At 41.4% G+C, this 15,144-nt stretch overlaps 1 protein-coding gene across 2 annotated transcripts; it reads right to left on the bottom strand.

Moving 5' to 3' along the window:
- Positions 1–3,428: 3,428 nt before the first annotated feature.
- efemp2a (EGF containing fibulin extracellular matrix protein 2a) lies at positions 3,429–14,370 on the bottom strand. 2 transcript variants are annotated; one of them, XM_065958967.1, is made up of 12 exons: positions 14,206–14,370; positions 12,276–12,521; positions 9,842–10,108; positions 9,254–9,302; positions 8,936–9,121; positions 8,309–8,431; positions 8,047–8,163; positions 7,133–7,252; positions 6,903–7,022; positions 6,610–6,736; positions 5,954–6,149; positions 3,429–4,255 (listed from the first exon to the last, which is right to left on the bottom strand). In XM_065958967.1, exons 3-12 carry the CDS (start codon positions 9,941–9,943, stop codon positions 4,094–4,096), a joined length of 1,302 nt encoding a protein of 433 aa, XP_065815039.1. In that variant the 5' UTR covers positions 9,944–10,108; positions 12,276–12,521; positions 14,206–14,370; the 3' UTR covers positions 3,429–4,093. The 2 variants fall into 2 exon arrangements, with proteins under 2 accessions (XP_065815039.1, XP_020491476.1); XM_020635820.3 differs by lacking the exon at positions 12,276–12,521.
- Between the last annotated feature and the right edge of the window lie 774 nt (positions 14,371–15,144).

The raw sequence follows: 15,144 nt of genomic DNA, 5'->3' as shown, positions 1-15,144 counted from the left end.
AACCTTTGTGGTAAAAGTGTGTCTTCTTGGGAATCACTGTCCAAGATGATTCCAGTCGCAAACTCTACTTGTTCTTTATAGGTGTTTTTTTATTTTCTTAATGTTTCTAAATAAATAATAAAGAGAATATTATGTCATAACATGTCTGATTGATGCAGTATCTTTTAACACACAATCAGATGATCAGTCATTGATGGGATTGTTTATGTAGTGTGGTATGATTGTCCCCCACCTCTCCATAAACATATCTCAGATTTTTCACAAATTGAGCCGTTTCCTGCCTGATGCCCTCACTAATTTACACTCACTAATCACCCAGCCTGTTATGTATTGCATGGCCTGTTTTGAATGTTCTACAGATTCCACTGCCCGCTTTTTCATTAATGAACTAATCTCAGAGCTGGGAGGTTGTGGGTGGATGGAAATGACACTCAAGCTTGGTCCTTCATTCATAAGCATAATACCGGCATTGTGGTGTATTGGAGGGGGAAGGCGTGGAGAGCTTATTGTGATGCAGTAGGAGCAGATCAAAGAGCTACACCTTAAGAACAGATTGCTCCTCATTTCTGGCAGTATGTCTGAAACTAAGGGATAGAAACAACATGAAAGAAGGTCTTCTCTGTCCTCCATGTGTGCTCCATTGCACAGAAGAGGTGGTTGGAGCAGCCTGCCCTACACTGAATCTTCATTCCTTCGCTTCCGGTGCCACGCTGTCCCCCTCCACGGCCTTCAGGGCACGGCCTGCCCAGAAATGAGATCATACCCAAGTGAAGATGCCAAATTAAAAAAAAAAGAGGCTCAGGCACTTTAATGCTCCCCTCTGCCACCCCAAACACTCCTCCTACTCGTCTGCGTGGGCAATGCCACTTTCAAACACATGCTCTCTTGTGTAAACACCCACACCCTACAAACACACTCACAGATACACAATACTGAAAGCAAACACAGATTTACAGCAGCACACACTTAAAATGTGTTATATCAATACCCAAAGTACATTGCTACACACACACACACTGCCCTCTGCTTGTGTACCCTAATGAAGTGTGCCCGGACAGATCATGTGACAATGAACAACTTGGCACATTAATGATACTAAAACTCACCTAAAACTTTAATTCATCAGCAGGACAATCACACAAAAGACACACACACTCTGAATACACAGGTTTAGCGACTCTTTCCGATCCCTCTCCTGTCTGTTATTATTGGTTTTGCTTTTTTGATGATGTTTTGCTTCTATATTTGGCTATTTATTACTTTACTTCAGTTGTTTTTCTATCTATTTGAGTTGTTTTCCCCCTATTCTTAGTCATTGTGCACCTCTTTGTGGTCATTTGTGACTTCATTTTCAACACTTTGCATCTTCATGTTGTTCCTTTAAGCTCTTTTTGTATCCTATTGTTAATACATTTTTGTCAGTTTGTGTATTATTGTGTTTGTTTGATATTTGTTTTGAGTCATTTTGCTGCTATTTGTGTTGATTTGTTTTTCTCAGTTGTGGCTTTTTAGCAGTTGCATTCTTTGAGGTAATGTTGTGTCTTCTTGTTCGTAGTCATATTGTGTTTTCCATAGTCATTATACATCTATTTGTAATCATGCTGTGTCTCTTTGTCGTCATGTTGTGTCTCTTCTGCATTTTTTGCATCTTTATTATTTATAGAGAAAAGTTTGCATTCTTTTTTAAGTTGGTTGTTCTTATGTTCCCTTTGGATTTTTTTGAAGTGGCAGGTAAAGCCCAGCCGGCTCTCGTCCTGTTCCAGTTTGCCAACAAATATTCTGTTGTTCTTTTTCTGTCGTGTCAGTCTTTCTATCTGTATGCCAACAGGAAATTCCAGAGGACCACCACTCTCCTCTGATGTGGGGAAACACACACACACACACACACATACACACACACACATACACCTACTACCCTACTGCACTCTTTAACACCATCTGCAGGCTCCGTCAGCTTTGTTCTCCATCATTACAAGATGCCAAGTTATGCAAGACAAAGTCTGTGCCACAACCCATTTCAGAGCCTGGAAAGTATCTTTGTGCCTCAGATGTTCTATTGTTCATTATTTGTAAAAAGTAGACACAATTCCCCTCACTTTTCCCTCCCACAGGTGTATGAGTTCATGGAAAACAGGAGAAATGTAGGCTCACTAGGCAATTAGGTTATAAAACCAACACTCTCTCCTCAGGTTGTTTCTATTCCTGGCCTGCTTCTGTGTGGGTAGATCTGTGTGATGTGCTGCCCCCTGCTGGCTGTGCACAGTCTGCTCCGATTACATAAAAACAGGCCAGTGTGTGAGTCATCACCCCCTAGTGAGGACAGATGGGAGGTGTGTGTGCTGTGTTTGTGTATTTGCTAGAACTGGGAGGAGCTAACAGCAGTGGACTGTGAAATAAGGGCTTTCCCCTCTCTCTTTTTCTCCCTCTCTCTCTTTTCTCCTTTGCTTTTTTTGTGGGTCAGGAGAATCAGTGAACACAAAAAGTTAAGTGCTGTGACAGTAAAAAAAAAAAAATAGAACAGATGGCGGCAGAGCTGCAGTGTTGCTGCCTTTCCTCTCTTATTTCTGAAAGCCAGGGAGAAGTTTCAGTTCTAATCCTTTTGATGAAATGAAATATCTTTTCATCAGTAGAGAGAATTAGATACGTCAAAAGTGGATGATGATTGTTCTGCCTTATTTTGTGTTATTGTTTGACTGAGAGGTTTCAGACTGTGATGAAGGGCATTGCAGGAAATAAGAATGATGATGAAGCTGTAGCTGTTAGTTGAAGATGATACAGAAAGGAGCAGATCCATTTTGCTAAGTTAGGGTGTGCTGGCTGTGTGGGTGCTGGAAAAGGGAGGCGGTTCTGGGATGCTGGAACCTAACAAATCACCATTTACACGACTTCATGTTTAAACCCCTCTCTTTTCTTACATAATATAGGAGAGGGAAACGGTCAGTAAGAGTGGTTGGTCGACAGAGGACTCCATACATACAGTATACATGCCTACTGTAGACACAGATTGTATGTATGTTTCTTTTTGTATATCTAATTTTGTCTATAGCCCAAGTTGATGTAATTAAGAATCTTTCTTTTTATGCATCAAGAGCACAATAATAAGAAAAAGATATTCAGAATTGTACAACACAATTCACACAGTTGTTGAATAAATGCTAAGGATACTCCTGGATAAAATGTATATGTTGACAGCATTACTTCTTATTGTTTTTACCTTATAACCTTTTTTTTGTAATCATTATTTGTATTTTCACAAAATGTTTAAGAAGCATACCCTCACTATAAAAGCACAACAAGCAAGTGTTTTGCATCTTTGAACTAATATACAAGCAGCAAATCGATTCTATAGTGTCGAATTAACAGTTTAATTTCAAACAACAATGGAGTTCCAAGAGGGGGATACAGCATGACCCCAAAGAATGAACCTGTCAAGGTATATTGTTTTATTTTGGTTTCAATCTTAAATCTTAAAAAAAACAACACAATCAGCAATGTGACAAACCTACACAAGGCGGTGGTAGAGAGCTCAAACAAAGACATGAACAGTGGAGGGTGAAGGAGAAGCGTGGAGGCTGAGGTCTGATCAGAGTGGTTACTGTACAGGAAACCGGGCGGGGGGCGATAGATAGAGAAGAGTGTAAACTGATGAAAGCAGATTAATGAAGTGACACTGGGCATGAATCACTCCACCTGAAGGCAGACATTAAAATATGTAGAACACATTTCATATCACCCAGAGCAGAGGAGAAGTGAAGACCATTCTTATTTTATACACACTGACACCAGAATGAAGCTGGCAGATAACAAAACACAACATCCTAATAAAATACTGACACATTAAACTCAAAGGAACACATTACAAACTGTTTTAAGGCTGTTTTTTTCTTTCAATGTCTGTGCATTGACTGTGTGCATATTCTTTAACATAATATGATTGGCTGACAGAAAAGTGTGGCTTTCTTTGGTAATACAAAAAGCAATGAGTGTAACATCACAGTGCATTTTGTTTTAAAGCTTCATTTTCCTTTGTTTGCATCTTTGTTTCTCCCCAGCTCTCTCTGTCCCTGTGTCCCTCCACTCTTCTTCTTCTTCTTTAAAAGGCGTACGGCCCAACATAGATGGAGAGTCTGAGGGCGGAGCTAGACTGGTAGCTGAGCAGAGGGTTAACTGACACCATCTCCAGGTCCAACGTGTACTCTCTGGGCCCGGACACGGCACGAGCCAGCACCAGCATGGCACTGATGTTATTGATTTGCTGGAAAAGGCAAAATAAATATTATTATACAAGTTTTATACAAGTTACAAACATACATTTGTGTTCATTCAGGGTTGTTAGGATTAACTAGTTAACATCAAACATTTTTACTTTTTTACCGTTCCTTTTAGCTGTTTTCATTTGTTTTTTGATCATTAAAGAGTTCCTTTTTCCTTGGATAAATTAATCTGATAACCTTCTGTCTATAAGGTCTTTACTTTATTTCAAAATAAAAGCAGGGTTGAATTGAAGCAGCAAGTAAAGTACTCTCAGCTTAATACGGTACAAAAACTCAAAATAGAAACCTACCAATTAAAAAAAAAAAGGGAAATAATGGAATTTCAAACATGCGATAATAAATTGGATTTATCATGATTTACAAATCGTGATCCAAATTCAGTGATTAATCGTGATTGAAATCGTGTGACAGCCCCAGTTGTTTGACATTTAAAATGTAATGCCAGCCCTCCTCACCTGTAAATTTGCACCAAAATCTTTATATATGCCAGTCTATCAAATAATTAAGTTATTTCTTTAACAAGACTCTGCATGATAAGAGTGCAGGTGAACGTGTAACTAAACTTAGCTGTGGAAGCTAAGAAAGGGAAATGTCAAACAAATGCAGCCTAACACAGAAAAAGATACGTTCTAATGTAGTCAAGAGGGCTCTTATTTTTCAATCTTGATGGATCTTATTTTCTGATATAGAAATCTGAAATGTTTCAGTTCCGTTTGGATATTTGGAGGTTGAAGTTAAACAGGTACTGCACACCTAAAAGTGAGTCCAAGGGGTAAACTAACTGATTTGATTGTACTGTGATAAAACACATCAATGATGGTGTTAATCTTTACATTTCTCTCCAGATATATGATGATCAGCACTTCATGTGTTTCAAATAGCTCAGCACGCCATCTACTGGTTAAATGAAATGTACAAGGCAATGCTAAAATAGTGTCGAGTTTAGGCCTGTGTGTATCAGCCACTTGCCCGACCGAAGTATTTATAACATAATAAAAACTAGTTTAACTAGGCTGCATCTTTGGGGAAAAGAATAGAATCCATAGAAAAATTACTTTTTATATATATATATATTATAGCATGAAAAGACGGACGACTTTATGATTTAAAGCTTTCTGTTGGGTAAAAAAAAATTCTGTTTGAAAAATAAAATAATTGCTCAATTTGACTGTTGACAAGAAGTGAGAGGGGGCAAACATGTGGTTAGTTTCTACATTTTCAGAGCAGCTGAGCCATGAATGGTATTAAAATTGTAAATATGTTTCTAATGACTAATACAGTTATTTTAAACATGTGTTTGGTTGGTTTTAGCAAAAGGACAACAGATACTAGTACCCTGCGAAACCAAAGCTTTCTGTCAACACTAATCATCTCTTTTTCATGTTCTGACAAATTCATTCAATAGAAAATAAAATCAGAGTGTTTGACAATAACAGATGCACTGATGTGGATAAGTTACATTTTAGGAAGATTTCAAGCAGCTTAAGTTGTTGATAAAACACCATCACATGAATAATACACAAACACCTGACAAACTTACCTGTGTATTTAAAAGACAGTATTTTTTCTAAAGAGTTAATATAACCCCATCAGTGCACTTTAAACTGAAAAGACACACCTCAGTGTATTTACAGGTTTTGAGCAAACAATTATTGATGACACTCTGTCACGTTTCTTACTCTGATGTAGAAGTCTCCGTTGTCGTCACCCGAGCGGATGCGGAAGGTGTTGTAAGCTCCAGGAGAGACACTGGTGGCCTGAATCTGGAAGATGTCTGAGGGGACTGAGCGCTCAGAGGTGATGCTCATGTACCGGTGGACGATGGAGAATGGCAGTTCCCGACAGGCAGGTTTGTGAACTGGACACACACAGCGGCTGGACAGCAAAGAAAACAGACAGGGTCAACTTTGAATTTAAGAAGAGAATAGTTATGTTGTACAGGAAAACAGAAAGAGCAGTTCATAAATCGTCCAGCAGAGGGAGTTCTATGACTGAGAGGAAAGTTCTAAAATGAAAACAAGAACTGAACAGTAGCCATTTTTTTCTCCCATGTTTTTCTTAGACACATTTTATATCACCAAATCATGAGGGATTTGTTAGTAATCGCCCACACCTGTTACCAATCTAACACTAGTTCACAACTAGGATAGTTCTCTTATTGCACTGGAGCGTGCTCACAAGAAAAGTTGGACCAGTGTGTGGAAAAAGTAATGGGGGCTATCTTGCAGTCTGGGCCATAGTAAATAAAGAGGCTGATTATATTCTGAGCTGATGCCAGATTTATGTAATTGGGAAAATGTGTGTGAAAGTTTTTATTTCACAAGGTGTCACTCACTTCTCAGACACTTGTACATAAGGATCCTGGCAGCGGTTTGCGTCCACACACTGGTACCGTCCGTGGATATTCACACAGGTCTGTGTGTCTGTGCACTGATGCTCGCCTGTTTCACATTCATTTATATCTGCAGGAGACAAACAGCTCATCATTTTGGATCAGACTGACCCAAGACAAGAATAGTGCTGTACTCAAAGGCTGATTAAGTGTTGACTCACAGCAGCATTTGTGACTCTGAGAGCACAGAGAGGTAGGTGTTAGATTTGGGAGAAAATGGAGGCGGACGTGCTAACCTTGGCAGAGTCTGGTGCCCAGCAGCTGGTATCCTTCAGGGCACACACAGGAGAACTTCCCAGGCTCATTGACACACTGGTACTGGCACAGGTAGCTGGAGTAGCTGCACTCATCGATATCTGTCAATTGTTTTTAATAAAAATAAAAACTGAGAACATTTGCACCACAGAATTTTGCATATACTACTATACTAATTATTTTACACAGACAGTCAGAGTGAGTCTCTTACCGTTACAAGCAAAGCCATCAGGCCCCAGCTCATAGCCCTGATCACAGCGACAGAGGAAGGTGCCATATGTGTTGTAACACCTTTGAGAGCAGGGGGCACCCATGTCACATTCATTCACATCTGAAACAAGGGGAAACATTTGTACTTTTAGTCGACAAGCTCATCCATCTTACAGTTGCTGGATGAAGAATGTATGCTGAATGCAGAAATCAGAATGACAGCTTCTAATCAGAATGTTACTATGACAGAAGACGTCCAACACTAGCACAAAATTATCTGCCAAAGATGACAAAGTTTTGGTTTCTTCCCATGTGTTTTTTCTCTCTCACTGGAGTTGTTCTATTTGGCAAAAGCTCTGTAACACCTGTGCACTAATTACAATATAGCACTACTGAATCAATATGTAATGAAAGTTTTCAGTTTATTTGGTATGTTTCCAAGCCACTTTGAGTCAACCTATCATTGTTTTGTAGGAGATTTGAATGTGTTATGATCGTAGTTTTTAATCTACCCTCGGCCTGAAGCCTGAAGCAGCTATGATGACCAAACTGCAAAGATCTGGTGAGGTCACTTCCTCTTATTTTTTTTGGTTTACAAACTTGGAGTCTTCTTCTCTCACCAAAATGTAGCTGACTTTGCACAGCTCCCTCTGGAGCCACAAAAGGCTTTATACAACCTTATAGCACAGATGCAGTATTTTTTACTGACCTGTTGAAAGACTTTGATGTGTAAATTGCTGGAGTCGCTCTTTTAGTCAATTTTAAGCGACATTATCAAAGGCTTTATTGTTTTAACTTGATAAAGCCAAGAAAGTTCTCCATTACAACATAACTTGAAGCTCTCTGACTAGTATGCACTCCTCAGTGACTGTGACAGTAAAGTCATATAACCAGGTGCAGAGAGGCGTCACTCACCAATGCAAGATCTGTTATTTCCTGCCAGCTGGAATCCAGGCTCGCACTGACAGGAGAAGGAGCCGGGCACATTGACACAGCGATGTTGGCAGTACCTGTACCTGCACTCATCAATGTCTGAGAGAGAGAAATACAGTCAGAAGAGGGATATTCACATTCCTACAGGTTAATAAAGTCAGTTTTTATTATGGATTTGAAGAGTTCCAGTTGTCATGTTTGATGTTGCCTAGCTATACTTAAAGGTTATAAATGATAATCTCACCGATGCACTCTGTGCCGACCTTGCGATACCCATCAGGACACTGACAGGTGAAGGCACCCAGTGAGTTGATACACTGCTGACTGGGCTGGCAGTCATGTTCGTCCCGCTCACACTCATCAATGTCTGTTTTTGTGGGTGAAACAAGGACACACAGTGTAAAAATTCATAATTCAGTAGGACCGGAAGACACTGTATGACTGTTGGAGGGAAGACGATAGTACCCCCCCCCATTTGCCCCCAACAGCTGTAAAACATTTCATCATGTTGAATCATTTTTGCTGTTTCATGCAGGCCGCTTGGACACCTCACCGCCCTCCAGCGTGAGGAGGTTTCGAGACGCAAAACTGACTCTTAAAGCACAACAGCTGTTCTCGTGTTAGATCCTCCAAATTCCTACACCGTCTGCCTGCCCCCCTGCAGACTCATGCTCACTAACACCCACACAGACTGCACCAACACGCTGCCTCCAGTCCCAACACCTGCTTCAGCCACCTGTCCCTCACATTCTGAGGCCACAAACAATAAATGCACACACAATCACACACATGCACAAACTTTCTTAATGATCAGTCATCCTGTGGCCACCTGTCCACCTCAAACCATTAGATGCGCAAACCAGACACCCACCCACACAGCTGTCTCCCTGGGGCTCGTATCCCAGGGGGCAGGGGTTGGACACAGTTGGCGTGATGGGAGGCTCCGGGGCTGGGATGACTGATGCAGAGCGGGGAAGGCACAGGTAGCCTCCATAGTGGTTGAAGCACTTCATTTCACCTTTGCAGGCGTCTGGAATGGTCTCGCACTCGTTTACATCTGATGAGAGATGCAGTGATAAACCATAAGCTTCTAACTGTACTTTTAAGGAAAAAATCAATCAAAAGGCAATATATCCAAGCTGTACGTCGGTGTTGATATGGTATAAATGCATTTTAAAGAGTGCATTACCTTTGCAGTGCTCTGTATGAGGGTCCCAGTGATACCCATCTGTGCATTCCTGCAAAGAGCAGCACAGAGAGCGAAATAGAGTGTGAGAAAATGATGGAAAGAAAGATGTGAACAGCCTTTCTGAGCCAAGCAGTTGCATAATATATTCATGATACATAATAAATCCTCAGTAGTGGGACATGAAAAAAGTCGTTTTCCCTCCGTTCATGTAGAAGTGCTCGGCCAAAAAGACAAGAGGTCTGCGGCTGTTAAAGGATTTGTGACATTTTAAACTGACGCTTGTAAGCCAAATGTCCCTTCAAAAACAACGAGTCTAAGGCCAGTGTTTGGAAAAAGGGTTATTATCATTCTTGGGGAAAATATATTACTGTTAGATGCATGGAAAGAAAAGTAAGGCCAAGAGAAAAGTGAATTAAAAACTAAAATTACCCCCAACTAACTGTGTTAAAATGTTGGAAAAGGAAAACTGCTGTGGAATATTAAACAAGAAGAAGAGAGAGTATTTAATAGAAATGTTTCTACCTCAAACTGAGAGGTTTGATTAACAGTATGGAAAAGAAAAGATGCAAAAGATTTGGCCATTCTTACCGTGTAGGTGTCACTTTCTGTGGGCGGCTGTGAAATAGCACTGTGGAGGAGCGCAGACACACATATGCACACGGACAACATTGACACACAAGCTCCCTGCATACTAATGCACTAATTTGAGGAAGAGGGGACAGGAACACAACATGCAGACACACACACACACACACACCCACACACACGCTCACAGCTATGAGACAGGTAGCAGCTGCTTTAAAGATGAGAGAGACCGCTGACTTTGTGATGTTTGGAGCAGCCGAGGTGTGTGATCTGTGTTTGAGAGGGATGGAAAGAAAAGGGCAAGGTGATATTAGAAACTCATAAAATAAAAGATTGTTCAATTCAGCCTTAAAACATACTAGTGCTGGGAGATGTTCCCACAGCTGAAATGGATAAATCAACTCCAAGCTCCAGAGCCAATTTTTAAGTAGTCAGTTAGAAAACAAACAGTGAGCTTCTTGGACCTGATTCACTGTTTGTCAACCAAACAGTCCCCTCTTGATCGCAGCGGGAATAACTGGAATGAGACCCTCTGCCAGGTAAGAACATAAACACTGTGACGTGCGCCATCCTTCTGCTCAAAATAACAAAGTCAACATCACAGAAATATTTTCTTATTAGCTACTCACAGAAAGCCCTCTGTGTCTGCAGACTGGCAGACTACAACTCACAGGAATGATCGTCTTGCTGAGTGCTGCCTCCAGAGGTTTGGTTTACTGTGTGTCAGAGCAGCTCTGTTAGGAGCACATAAATCCTGGCTATTACTTAGAAACTTTAGAACAGCATCTCATGATCTGCTGCTTTAGTTTTTTGAGATAAACTTACAATAAATTCATGTGTGACAAAGTGACCCCTTCTTTGGAAATGCTATGACGTCACTCTGTAATGTAATCGGGTTTTTGACCTATTAGTGGTGAAAATCCATGCACATTCAATTAAGTAGGCCTTCTGAACTTTATAATCATTTATATATACTGCCCTTTTTTTTTAATATCTCAATTTTTTGGTTCTTTATACTTCCACCCCATGACATTTCGGAGATACCAGTGTGAAATAAAATGTGCAAAATGTGAGATGAGCATTTACAGAAAGGCCCAGTATGGTTTTTAGGATGTTTTGTCCTAGCACAATCTAGTTGACTACACTAACAAAGAGTTACTTGCTAATATCATAACACAATAAACACTATCCTCTGAATTATCTTGACTCAAAGAGCAGCTCCGGCGACTTAACTGCCTTGAATTTACAGCGTCTTAATTTATAGTTTGAGAATATTTTTATTCTACCATGGTAGCTGTTTTTTTTTTTCATCTAAGAACTCTTTCTCTACACCCACACTCAACACAACCTCCTCAGCAAGCTAACACCTCATCAAGCAAGCCAACATTTTGTTATCAGTGGCGGTTTAGTTTAACCCACTAAGAAAAAGCCTAAAAATGACTCAATTACATCAGTTCAGTCGCTCCTCCACACTCCTATCTTACACATTTGTTTGGGCCAACTAGCACGCTTATAGTAAACTACAGAGGATAGGATGGATTTCTAGAATAGGTAAGCCAAAATTGGATGCCACACAAAAAACAACAATATTAAGGCTAATCAGCATGCTTCTTTACCAGTTAAATAAACCACTTGCTAGCCTGCTGAGTAAGCAACCATGTGTTGCCAACACCAGCTTACAGTCTGGGCCACCAAAAACCATAAATAAGACATATTGAAATCCTTGCACTTACTTTGGATAATTAAGGTATATTTCTATTAGCTTTAACTTACGTAAAGGATCTGAGTAGAATCCAGGAGCTAGTCTTTTCTACAATGCTCTGCACTGTGTCATGTATTTTGAGTAAGGTTTGTATTATATCATGTTTGCAGAGTTCTCTGATGGACTGGGCTTTTTCCCAGCAGCGACAAAACCATCCTTCATTTTATGTTCCTGGAGAGGAGCTATAAGTGTGTAAGCTGAGTCTAAAAATAGAAAATCATCTATTCCAGCCCCAGCTAACCAAAATGTAGAAAAAAAAAAAAAGCCAGGCAATTTGAAGGAGTCAAAAAAAAATCTAAGCAAGTTCTGTTTGCAATGAAGTTAACTTTTTTTATATATACATGAGAGGAAAGTTATAATCACTGACTGTGTTCGTGCATAGAAACACTGCAATGTAAACGCCAAGGGCCACATTTGCAGGCATTGTTTATTATTGTATTTCTTGTTGAGACAAACAGAAGGCCACAGGGTGATGTGGACACCTTAAAATACTGGACGGATGACATCACAGGCCACTCATGACCTCTGTGTGGTGAAAAGCAGCCCTCACCCTGTAGACAGTAACACATACCACAGAGCAATCAGACGGCCACAGTACGTGACCTCTATGAATTGGCCCAGTGGACACTTGAAACCATCAGGAATGCAACCCAAACCCCCAAAAAACAAACTGACCATCGGTCGGGGTCCAGTCACTCACTGGCCACTGAGTGTGGGCAGAGGGGATGCATGGGTGTTGGCCTGGCGCTGCTGGAGATCAAGTGGCGGTGGACCTCTGGAATGCCCGTGGCGAGGATGTGGGCGCCAGTTCCCAGCTGGGATGCCCTGCCACGCCAGTGGATCCCAGAGTATCAGGTTCTGGGAAACCCCCCATGGATCACATAAGAGGAAAGCTGGTGCCAAACCTCCATCCGGCTGCAGCTGTATTAGCAGCATAAGTTGGAGCACAGTTCAGTTGTAGTTGAACTTCAAAATATGAGTGCTCTAACGCCTTTGTGATTATTATGTACAATACCTCTGATGATGAACAATAATATAATCTAATAATATATATTAATGTACTTCTATTAGAGCATGGTCTTGTTGTCAGTAACAACAGGCTGACCTTTTCAAAAAATGTAATTCCCAGCATAATTCAACAAGCACATTGTCAGGCGGCTCATAAAAATGCCCGCATTGGGACCAGGAAAAACCCACAGTTGGACCACACACACACATACAGGGTGTGTGTGGACGGTCATGTGTTGTAGTGTATACTGAGCGCACGCGCGCTATGGTTCAGCTCGGTTATGCGTGGAGCAGCCTCTGAGAACATGGAGGCCATGCGTGCTCCAGCTGCGCTTTGTTACCACAGTGGCAGTGAACCTGCAAGTCCACACTGAGGGGGCCGACATCCCTCACACAGTCTCTCTCCTGTGCTGAGAAACTCTATCACAGTCAGAGATACATACATGGAGGCCTGCAGGAGATTCACACACTGTAACACACAGAGGTGATTCTGCTCTGCCTCACCGTGTAAAGAGTTTGTAAAGGCTGTGATGTATTAGTATGCACACAATGTGGCATGAGATGATGTGCTGCTCTCAGGGGAACACAGCCTCCCTGTTGCCATTATGATCCCACCTGACTCATTACAGTGAGCTGTCACATGTTAGGAGCACAATGATAAACCACTGTCAGATAGTGTAAAGACAGCATCCTTCACTGTTTCTGATTCTTTTTAACTTCAACTTTATTGTCCTTTGCAGGAATTTGTTTTGTACAACACAGAAAAACATTAATGCATCAAGGGAACTTAGAGCACTTCAAGCCAACGCAAAACCAGCATCAGTTGAACAGTGAATCATCATGTTAATGTCAACAGTTTGTTGGCCTGGGAGATAAAACCAAATGTTCCATTTCTCGTTGGTTATCATAATCTTTGTCCAGTAAAGGAACTCAAACTTTTCATACAAAGGATGTAGAGGACACAGTAAAATGACTAAAGCATTAGAAGTCGCTCTCTTACAGAAGTTTTTTGGTAGATCAAACAGTTCAATATCAATTATCTTACCTGAATACTTTACTGTATGTTGCAACTTGCTACCACCTTGAGAAATGACCAAACCCTGGTTAAACTGGTTTTGAGAGTTTCGAGCTAGCACCTGTTTCTCTTACTTAAAATTATAACTCATAAACTGTCTTGCTGTAATTCAGAAAGTCAGAAAGTCCCCCTGACTCTAACTAGTGTACAAAAGGGATGAGATGGAAGAATTGTTACATACTGTACAATAATAATATATACCCTGTGACTCACTGCTTCTCTTCCTGTCTACCCCCCTATTACAGTCTGGAACACAAAGCCAAGAAGCAAACTGCACAGACCGTTGGCCACATTATCTTGGCTCTAGTGAGGAGCCAAGTGTAGCTGAGAGAGCAGAGCAGTGTTGCAGCTGTGACGTGTAAGGCCTGTACTAGAAAAGTGGGTAAGAGGCACAGCTCTCACCTTATTTACGTTCTTCCTAAACATCTCACCAACAGGATAATTCATCCACTAGTTTTCTGTTTGACACAAATCTCTTCTAACATGGATGTCAGACATTAGACAAACACAAGGAAAACTCACAGATGAATCTTTCCGGATGGAAAGTCTGTCTCCCTCTGTGTGCCGGTGTGTAGTGCTGCTGGCGGCGGTCGTCCCGTACAGAAGTGGTCCCTTCAACTCCTGCCTGTGTGACCCTGAGAGAGTGAGTGGGGAGACCGACAGCTGGAGCAGCTGAACACATGTAAAGAAGGAAGGGAGAGCGAGAGAGACGGAAAGAGGGAGGAGAGAGGGACAGCCCATCTTACCCCCCCTCTTCTCCCCTCTGGCCCCCTGCACTGCCATCCTCCGCTCTCCAAACCCCCACTCCCTGACCCCCCAGGATGCAAATTCCTGGTCTGCGGGCAAAATACCAAAATTCCGAATCTGTTCAAATCGTAGGCGCAACAACTCACGGATTGACACACTTGCGCCCCCCATCTTCTTACAAAAAGACCCCTCTCAAAAGTCCCACAACACACCTGGTTTCATTTAAACTAAACCCCCGCAAAAGCCCCAAGCTCTCACCCTTTCCTCCCTCCCTTTTCCCACTTACCCCCCATGTATCTTTACTTAACTCCTCCATCTCTTCCTTTTTTTTTCTCCATACAGCAGCTAAAGCCCGCTCTTCTTTAATCTGACATGCAGGATATTTATAGCGCTCCTCCATCTATACTTACCTCTCCCATGTTTACCCCCCCCGTGAAGTTCCTTAAAGCGACAAAAGCCCTCACTCTGGTCCAATCTGACATGCAGGGTATTTATAGCCGGGAAGAGAAGTTAATGGAATGTGGACAAAAATAAGAGGGTGGAAGACCGAGCAAGAGAGAGCATTAGGAAAATGTGTCAGCTTATTTCGCAGAAAAAAGTGGTGGCACTTTCTAGGACGAAATACAGAAAATATACTGTCATAATCCCCAACCTGTGTAACATCTTTGTTGCCCTGTTTGTACATGACTAATCCATTACTCCACGTAGAATCAT

Source organism: Labrus bergylta, chromosome 9 (assembly GCF_963930695.1).
Source record: "Labrus bergylta chromosome 9, fLabBer1.1, whole genome shotgun sequence".
NCBI classification, from domain to species: domain Eukaryota; kingdom Metazoa; phylum Chordata; class Actinopteri; order Labriformes; family Labridae; genus Labrus; species Labrus bergylta.
Note: the sequence above shows the minus strand (reverse complement) of the source record. Positions and strands in the feature narration are given on the sequence as shown.